Source organism: Telopea speciosissima, chromosome 6 (genome assembly GCF_018873765.1).
Source record: "Telopea speciosissima isolate NSW1024214 ecotype Mountain lineage chromosome 6, Tspe_v1, whole genome shotgun sequence".
NCBI lineage: Eukaryota > Viridiplantae > Streptophyta > Magnoliopsida > Proteales > Proteaceae > Telopea > Telopea speciosissima.
Genome location: NC_057921.1, coordinates 65,566,742 through 65,576,865, shown reverse-complemented (window position 1 = coordinate 65,576,865; position 10,124 = coordinate 65,566,742). Strand labels below are relative to the sequence as shown.

Here is a 10,124-nt window from a genome sequence, read left to right as displayed (position 1 = left end):
TCAAAATCGGAAAATGGATCTGTGAATCGGTCCATTAAGATCGGAATCAACCGTGACCATATCGCCAAGAAACTCTAAATCGGTGAGTTTTCAAGCTAATGGCTATTTCTAGGATTCTTGGAATCAATTCCGATCAATTTTGATCTCCGGTTTTAAACGTTTGTTTTACCACATCCACCGTCACCGACTTACCATTCAACTGTGCGACTTTGACGGCTAAAAGAATCTACAGACCGGCCAAAAATAAGTAATAACAGAAATGTTTTTTTTTGGACAAAGAATGCTAACTGGTGTTGTGTCTCATCGTATACCTACACACAAACACAGCCCAAGGCGAAAAGCCCAACTTACCTGAAAAAAGGTGCGTAGGTCTTTTCACGCTGAGCTGTGTCTGAGTGCAGCTGTTCAGGTAAGTGCTCCTTTTCCTTTTTTTTTTTTTAAGTCAAAAGTAATAATGCAATGTCACACTTGACATTTGTTTTTTGTTTTTTTAATAATTTCATTGAAAAAATTCTCCTCAGCATGGATGAGGAGAAACGAGGCCCTCCTCATCACCCTCAAAAAAAAGTTAACTCTTGTCTAATAAGGTTATCGCCTCCTGCTTGTCTTTTCAGAAAGTTTATTTGCATGAATGATTAATACATCCCAACCAGGGTTTAAAAACACTGAATCAAGATCTAGATCGGTCCCCGCCGATTCCGATCCAACCTGATTCGGCCCAGAATTGATGTTACTATGCCTTTTACAAGGATTAGAAAAGCCAGATTCTTGAAACCCTGCTCCCAAAGAACCAAACCCATAGACATAAAAGAAAACTTATGAGAGAATTAAAAAGGGGGATCTTTTCACCCCCTGTTTTTATTAAATGTATGTCCTATAGATACATAATCTACATGTCTTCCCAAAGCATTCCATCCACAAGCAAATCAAGCAAGCAAGCATCCAACTTATAATATATTACACCATGGTAGTAAGGGCAGCCGGGACATTTTACTTGGCTGAGAAGCTCAATTGGAAGATTCATCTGGGATAGAACCCCTAGGCTGCTTGAACCCATGTTCTGGAGTTAGATTTTCAGAGGCAGCTCTCTTGGGCCTTAACTGCAAAGAAAAAAGAAATAAAAGGCTGAGGATAGGCATAAGTTGATTGTGTGTATGAGTTTAGTGTAAATTTAGAGCAGAAATCAGACCTTTTCTTCAGAATGTTGATAGAACTGTCTCAAAAGAATATTTGTGGCTTCAGTTGATATAACTGTTAAAAACATGAAGATATTAGGAAGTAGCAAAGCATAATGATCAATATAAAATGAAACTGTAAGACATTAGAAAAATCCAGGAATTAAACTAAACGCAAACAAGCAGAAAATGGTAACTCCATAAATTTGTTTTTTGTTTTGCTCTGCCTACCCAATCTGCACTAAAGGGGAACTACGGCAGCTTAATGGCCAGCCTAAAATCTCTTGATGAACACACATACAAAGGGCCATATAATCCAGTGAAAATCCCACTTTTGCAGAGTCCTGGGAGGAGTGGATTGGAGATGGTTTTAATCTTTAGCAGTTCTGCACAAAGTAGATACTCTCAGACCTGAACCTGTATAAACTAGAACAGATAGAGCAGGAAAAAGTGCTGGTTCAGTTTATTTGAATTCAGTTACTAAAATAGAGATATAGGTTAAATGTGGATGTCTGGATTTTAAGAACTTTAAATTTCGAGGTATTTAGTTCCACATATCTCTCTACCAGTAACCTCCTTCCATGTTTATGGCATAACGGACAAAGAGCCTGCCCCTTCCTGACATTTTCCAGATATTGATGAACTTTTTATGTTGTTTTTATTTATTTGTGTTGTATAGGGACACAGCTAGTTCAACCAAACAAGGTCAGGTCAACCAAATCAACAGTTAAACAATCTCAGGTTTCCAGCCACACTGACTCCCACCCACCTTCATGGACAACTTTCTTAGCCTGTAGAAGGACCACCCATTACCCATCCATGGGAGGTGATTCTGGCTTACTCGCTCAACTTGCTAGAACAGTCCACATTCACACTAAGCTATAAACTGAGAGGAAGATCACATTCCTAGTTGCCCAACCATCTTACTGTTTCAGTCTTTCAGATCCAATTACAATCACAATACATTTAGGCCCTATGTGGAGAATCATCATATTTTTAACACAGTGCATTGCAACCATATCTAAGAGGAACAGGTTGGGGGAGTCAATGTCAATGCACTTGCTAACTTCTCTTTTTACTTTATAAAGTTCAACCAACACCTCCAACCCACCCACCCCCACCCCCCCTCCCACACCCAAAAATACCAAAAAAAAAAATAAAGGCAAATCCTTGGCCAGCAAACAATGAGAAATTGAGAACAGTTAAGCCAACAAGAAAATGGCTTAATTTTAATAAATCCCGTAAGCAAGCAAAAAATGCTTGAAAGCCAAGTATTGTATCAGTAAGTTTAGCTTCCAAGTCGCAGTTTACCAGAAACAAACAGGGTGTGGTTTTCTCAAATAAAGCACAAAGAAGTAATGGAGAAGAAACATATGCAGTTTTATCATCTATCATGGCCCAGCTTTGAATGAAAAAATTGGGGTGACTATTAATAGTCATTTGCAATGATTATGGAAATGTACACTAAATAAATTATATTTGTTACAATATCAATTAAACCTATTCTTGGGGAAAATATCATTGTTCATTGCAGTCTGCAATCTCACAAAAAGAAACCATTAGTTGAGAAAAATTGTAACGAATGATAATAAACAGACACAACCATAAAGTTTCAAAAGAATCCAAAATTAAGAATTTCTAGAATTGCAACATGCAACATAACACAATATTGTAATAGTAGTATGATGTTAAAGGATCTGATTCTAACCTTGATTAGGCGGTGGAACTGTCCGATTATGAGTAGGATGATAAGTAGCAGGCATTAGCTTCTGAAAATACACCCAAAAAAATTAGAACAAAAGAAATTGTACAAATACATCTTATTACTTACTGGCTTTATTTGCATTAAATGCAAAAGAAAAATGAAATCATATACCAAAATTAGGAATATGATGCTTACGAAAACAAGAGCACTACATCCAAGCTAATGAAATGAGATTATTCGAAATTCTTTAGAGACTGACAGCAAATCAAGAATGGGTCCTCCACAACCACCTCTTGTATCGGAAATTACGCCACCTCTATTGGGCACAGAAAAGGATCTCAAGTCTGTTTTGGTGAAGACAATTATTAGTCCCTGACATAACCTAAAATCAACCTACCTATGGCAAGAGGACACATGGCGAAGCTATGACAAGGCATTCGGACTTCTACGATATAGGTAAGCAAGGTCAACATAGTAGTTCGTCAGGCTGCCAGGGTACGCCCTCGACATGCAGAAAGGTCTGGGCAAAGCACCCACTGGCATAAGAGCCTAGACACTCCACCGCCCATAGGATGGAAGGCCAATACTCTCCACCGCCATGCTAAGAAGTCAGATTCACGCACCATCCCTCCTATAAATAAGAAGGTGAATCCTAAGGTAAACTCTCTAGACAACATTCAATACTGTTCCATTCACCACTGCTCTCTCATTGATCCAAACTCTTCTCCTGTTGTCCAAATTCTAACTTAAGCATCAGAGAGTCTCCAACGGAGTCCAACTCTGTCCCTCTCTTGTGCTCACTCTCTGGTTTCAGGTGGTGTGCAGGTCTCCCGGTGGCACGTCATCCTTTCAGATTTCAATGGCAACAGTCCCCAAGCATTTACTACGCCAGTTTATTTACAAAAGTACTCCTCAGGTGCTTTCTCTGCGCCCAAGAATTGAGGTGGTAGAAGAAAAGCCTCCATTCAGTAAAACAGCTTATCATTACCAATTAAAAAAAACTTAATTTAAAACAAATCAAGATCATTAGATATTTAATCCTGCAATCGATACAGAAGATATCAAATTTAAGTCATGCAGAATACTAAACAAGGTGAAAAATGGCAGTACAAGATTTCTATCACTCATTCAGGATGAAGTTCATGTGATGTTGAAATGCAAGGAGCACTAAAATGACAAGTAAAGATGTTAACTCCAAAATGAAAAAATTTCTTGTAAAGAGTGTGTTTTCATTCTCCACTAGGGCAAAGGTTCAGGGTTCCCTTAACAGCGCATCAAGGAAGCCTTTCGTTGATGTGGCCCAAATATCTTTCCCAAAGCTCTCTATTGTCCACTGGTGGCAAATTCAATAGAAAGGCTTCCCATCCAACAACCAGTTTGACCAGAGGAGGGCCTACACCTTGCTCCAAAAAGGTGGTGATTAAAAGAAGGCCCTTTTTGGTGGGGCCGTGCTTTTTTACATTTTCTCAGGGGGACAGTGTTTTGAATCCCAGACCAGACCAAACAGTTGGATCAGTGGGACTCCTAGCCACCAATGCATTCTTTTGGGTTGGTTTGCCTGTTGAGACAAAGTGCTCCAAGAATTGTCTGAACCATCCAATAAGGATTAGATCACGATAACAACTTTATGGCTTGAGCAGGAATCGTCTTAGAAAATTTTGACTTCTAGATCTATGGGTATTAATTAGCCCACTATTAAGAGAGAAAACACATATTCAAGGTTTAAGAGTTTTCCTCAATCTAATGGATTCAAAATTTAGTGGTTTCGAAAATTTAGAAAATTCCAACATATTTTTAGCAAATTAACTCTACAATTAATGAGAAAAGAGAGGTACATGATAACAAGGCTAAGTTAATCTGTCAGTTGTCTTCCCAAATTGATAAGATAGACATAAATAAGTTGTCCATAAAATAACAACAAAAAAGTACATATCTTCTTTGCTGACATCATCAGATTGATAGCCAACAGCCAAACCGTGTTGAACCAACCCACGACTTTTCAGTTCTGCGCGCTGCTCGAGTTTTACACATTGCAAATGAAAGAACAGTTAAGCATAGTTATCAAGGCACCGCCTAGGTGGGTCCAGGCTCCTTGGGCGCCTAGGCGGACGCCTTGGCCCGCCTGGTTGGTGTCGCCTAGATTTTGGACCCTCTCCAACGCCTTGCTGCCTTGATAACTAAGCAGTTAAGACTGGAATCAGAATCACCAACTTAGTGGCATCAGCTACACAAAGTGGTCATAGAGGTGATGATAACTACAAAAATAAATAAGGCTGAAGTGAATATTTATGTAGATGCCAGTTCAACTAAGAACCAAGTCAACCAACTCTACAGGCAGGATCTTAAACATGATCATTAAATTCATATTCAAGTAACAAATCACAGCAACCGATCATGACCAATCTTGAGGCTCTGCAGTCTCCAACAAAAAACCAGCTCGAGTAGATTGTTCTGCAGGATTTCCAGTCAGCAGGAATGGCAGTAGCTTCTCCACTCCTTGGGCATCAATCAATCATGGACTTCAGCCTATTATTCCTCCTTTGAATGATCTTCAACAGGTATTCAAATCAGAATAAAATCTCACACATAAATTGATTGAAAACAAAGAAAAGATAGAAGATGGAAGAAGACAGGATGGGTTGAACGAATGGTGTACTGGGGATGATCAACCCCTTCGATGAAGGCCTGGGCAGCTCTGAAGACGTCTGGGGAGCACCACAACTGTCAAGGGCCTCCTCTCACCCCAGCAATTCCCAAGAGCTGTTAGAAGCTTTTATTGCACAGGGGACAGTCTCACACTCTTCCCTTGGGACTCTCACCCTCTCAAAGCATGGGGATCTCACCCCAACTGCATCTCCCAGCCAATAATGGTAACCAAACTCCGTTTTTCTTTTCTCTCAAAATCGACTTGGCTGTTTCAGCCTTTGCTCTTTATTTATAAACTTACAAATCGATTACATCAACGGGGCCTTCCTTGCGTGGAAAGGAATCCCTCACAAATTGAACTTTATCCTAAATAGAAACTCCTTACAACGTATCCCAATCCCAATCTAATTAACAAACTAAAGAGCCCTAGAAAAAGAAACTACTATTTACATAAAACAACCTATAAAATAGAAACTAATCTATAGCTAATAAACCCCCCACGAAAAATCTTCCTTCAAGCTGCTGGTCGAGAGCTAAACTTGGGCTGACTATATGCTGGCTCGATGGGCTTGAACAAACCCAGAATATGGGCTAAAACATGCTGTCTTGATGGACTTAATTAAACCCATAACATGGGCCAAGTATGAACCAAGTATGAAGCCCACCCAATGGACATGTACTGCATCAAATATCCTCATACCCAGGTTCAACCATGCAGTATACTTTATGAGCATACTGTGATCTCTTATCCAATGAGATTGATGTTCTTCAATCTGAGCACATGGATGGCAAGTACCTATATCACTCAAATGCAAAGTATGTTAATCATTTCCTTTTCACAGGAGAATCCAGAAAATTTTCCCACAGAACTCTGACAATACATTTTGGCCTTTGGCCAGGTATAGATCTCAGCTTCCTTGCAGAAAATAATACATCTTGCTCTAAGAAGTCAAACCATACGACCATGCTTCCACTTATCATGGATCAAATGATAAAATAACAAAGCATATCTCAGGGTAAAGTCAATATCGAATCTCCGAATGATCATAGATATTACCAATTAAAATATCTTATATAATCTTTGTAACAAGGACACTTTATTTTTCAAAATTTTGCCATGTTGGAATCTGAAACTTCTGTGTCTATATTCGCCTATATAACTATCACAGGAGGGGCCATATTGGAAACCCTGCATCCATGCTGGAAATGTACACTTATGTGATCATTTACATTTCCTCATTTACCTAGTATAGACTTTCCTTGAATCAAGCGAACTGGTCTCACAATTTTCAATGCAAAACAGGAATAATGAATGAGAAAAAATGGTTGCACTACTTCTTCCATCATGTTTGGACTGATCGTGTGGCCAAGCTCCATTCTCCATTGTAGTGAAAATCTGAAGATTCCCATAATGGTTTGCCAGTAGGGCACTTTCCTGTCCTCTAGAATCAATATAAACAAATACAATACCAAGCCTCCTAAACAATCAAGAAACATATTTGTATCCCCTATCTCGTGAATTACTGGACATCCAAGGTCATGCCCATATTGGGGTGATCAAACTCAGTTCTCTAACATTTGGGGTGGACTTCATTCCAAAATTTAACTATCTTTATTAGCATCTACCACACCAATCATGCCAGATTTAGGCTGCATGTTATCATCTCAAATCAGAGTATGGTCATCTAGGATAATAATAGTAGGGGATCCATTACTACAACCTATAATCAACTGTGATTAATGCTTTTGAGAAGCACAAACTGTGCATCAATTTGTTCCACAACTGTAGTGTAAATCATGCATCATGGCTTGATTTTTTATTCTATCATGCCATTGTTTTGCCATGATTTTGCAGTCTGCTCATCAAATTGGATCCCAAGTTTCCTAAAAGCGATTGAGAATGGTGTAGTTGCACAGAACTCCACATGCAAGGCAAGAAGTGCTGCTCACTATGAGAGAGAAACAGTATTAATGAAGGCAAAACATTATGAATGAATACTACCTGGGTTTTCATAGATGGAAAGCAAAATTTCAGCAGTCATTAAGAACCAAAAGAATGAGAAGATTCTGACAATAAAATTCTCTCAAAACTAAAGCTAATTCAATTTTCAGAATTCTAATAGTAAGCAAAACTGTTTATTAGTTTTTAGTTAAAATAACTTTCTATTCAAGATCATGCTTGATACAAGACCTAAGCTCTGCATGTCTTTCCTCACCACTTCTCTTAAGGTCATTTTAGATCCGCCCCTGGCTCTTTTAGTTCCTTTAATTTGAATCAAATCACTCCTCTGTACTGGAGCATCCAAAGGCCTCCGTTGAACATGCCCATGCCACCTCAAATGACTTTCTCATAGCTTATCATGTATTGGAGCTCCTCCCAAACCAACTCTAATATGATCATTCCTTACTTTATCCTTCCTAGTTTCGCCACTCATCCATCTCAACATCCTCATCTCCACTACACAGAGTTTATCTATATGATGCTTCTTAACCACCCAACATTCCACCCCATACATCATAGTCGGTCGTATGACTGTCCTATAAAATTTTTCTTTAAGTTTTAAAGGAATACGCTGATCACACAACACTCCGGAGGCACTTATCCACTTCATCCATCCTATTTTAATTCTTAGTGAAACACCATCCTCTATATCACCTTCTCTATTTATGATTGAGCTCAAATACCTAAAATAATCACTTTACGAAATCTTCCTCTCATCAATTTTCACTGTCTCATTATCCGTCCTAGTGTAACCAAAGTTACAAACCATATACTCTGTCTTTGTTCTGCTAATCTTAAAACTTTTTTATTCCAAGGTTGATCTCTATAACTCCAACTTGGCATTAATCCTTGCTTTTGTCTCATCCACCAAAACAATATCATCAGCAAAAAACATACACCAAGGGACCTCATCTTATGTCTCTGGTTAAATCATTCATGATAAGCACAAATAAATAAGGGCTTAAAGCTAATCCTTAATGTAACCCAATTGTAATTGGGAATTCATTACCTTGGCCCCCCACAGTTCTTACACTTATCACCGTACCATCATACATATTGTTAATTATGTCTACATATTTACTTGAAAAAACTTCTCTTCTCTAATACTTGCCATATTAACTCTCTAGAATCCATGTAGCCAACCCCATTTAGTTGGAATAAGGCTGAGTTGTTGTTGTTGTGTTACCTTCTATAGTTTTTAAGCTGTTAGTGTAGTGTCGGGAGTGGCAATGCAATTTCTTCATTACCCAACACTGCATTGCGTTGACTACTAATGATCTATTTATTCACAAATGTTCGAGACCATTCCCTAATCTAGAACTCTACACAACAAGCTAAGGTCAGGAGCTGAATTGGAAGCTTGTTAAATTTTTGCTCCAAACCCAACGATGTGATTCCCGCATGAACATAGATTATTACTTTTTGTATCAGAAGCAAGGCGTGAATGCATAAGAATCAGCACCAACACCTGTATGCAACTATGCACGGAGTAGCTATCACTTCTTTTATCTACGTCATCGAACTTGGATATAGAAACTAAACTGTCCCGACCAGCAATGCACACAAAATATGCACACAGGGAAACTAAACTCTCACATAACAGTAGAAAACCATAGTCATGGTTGCCGGCCCATGCAAATCTGATCTCTTGTTCTGACATGCAGATGAATAGAGACAACAAATTGTACAAATTTCCACACCAATGTATAATCCCCAAATTTTTATGAAAAATGTAAAGTGGTTGTAGAAGCAATCACTATAAAACCTAAATTTGCATGAAGAAACCCCACACCCATAAAATTCTATAAGAAAGTAGTTCTGTTTCAACTTTCGACTGGCAGATGAATGAAGGGGTAATGAACTCAAATCCAAACAAGAGATAAAAGCAAACCTAAATAAGATTATAATGAAAACATTTTAGACAAAGAAGAAAGGAACAACAATGCTTACAGAAGGATTAGAGGGATCAGATGGTCGAAGTTGGCTGAAATTGTGAGGATCGAATGAAGGCAAGTCACCGAGCATAGAACCCATTAAAAAGCTGCGTTTGGGAAGTTGAGGTCGATCGGAAATTCGAAGAAAAACGAACTATCTATGGCCCATTTAGGGCAACATAGTATCAATGTGACGAAGTCGGAGATCATCAAAGATTTTTAAAGTTGAGGAAATCCGAGCAGAAATAAAATTTAAAAGGAAAAATAATTAACTGTACAGTTTTCGCAGCTTCCGGAGATGCTCATGTAAGTTTAACCTTCCTGGGAAGAGAAGGTTAAAAAACACCGCACCCGTTTATGGAACTATGGATATTCGTTCTCTAATCCATGATAGATGATTAGCAACTTCTGGAACGTCATCAAATCCTCACTATGGTTGAAGAAAGGTTTTAAAAGACGGAATCGGGACGATCCTAAAAACCTTAGAATCGGGCCTTGTATCAAAAAACATATTGATTTTATGGTTTTTGGATGTGAATCGACGGTATTATGTCGATCGGAAGCAGGAACGGTCATGGCCGATTTAAATCCAAATCGTCTGATTTAACCGATCCAATTCTCAATCTTTGAAATCATGGATTCATGTATGTGTACACTCTCTC

The 10,124-nt window shown here is 38.6% G+C and overlaps 1 protein-coding gene across 2 annotated transcripts; it reads right to left on the bottom strand.

Annotated features, from left to right (window-relative positions):
- Positions 1-969: 969 nt before the first annotated feature.
- LOC122663841 (DET1- and DDB1-associated protein 1-like) lies at positions 970-9,726 on the bottom strand. Of its 2 annotated transcripts, none has more exons than XM_043859488.1 (4): positions 9,479-9,726; positions 2,884-2,944; positions 1,190-1,254; positions 970-1,100 (listed from the first exon to the last, which is right to left on the bottom strand). In XM_043859488.1, exons 1-4 carry the CDS (start codon positions 9,560-9,562, stop codon positions 1,008-1,010), a joined length of 303 nt encoding a protein of 100 aa, XP_043715423.1. In that variant the 5' UTR covers positions 9,563-9,726; the 3' UTR covers positions 970-1,007. The 2 variants fall into 2 exon arrangements, with proteins under 2 accessions (XP_043715423.1, XP_043715424.1); XM_043859489.1 differs by having other exon boundaries at positions 1,190-1,251; positions 9,479-9,719.
- Positions 9,727-10,124: the final 398 nt, after the last annotated feature.

Excerpts from the sequence above, each read along its gene's own strand:
- LOC122663841 (XM_043859488.1), bottom strand. The coding sequence starts at position 9,562 with ATGGGTTCTATGCTCGGTGACTTGCCTTCATTCGATCCTCACAATTTC. Across the intron at positions 2,945-9,478 it reads CTGATCCCTCTAATCCTTCT|AAGCTAATGCCTGCTACTTA; the intron begins GTAAGCATTGTT and ends GTGTATTTTCAG. Across the intron at positions 1,101-1,189 it reads ATCAACATTCTGAAGAAAAG|TTAAGGCCCAAGAGAGCTGC; the intron begins GTCTGATTTCTG and ends TTTTCTTTGCAG.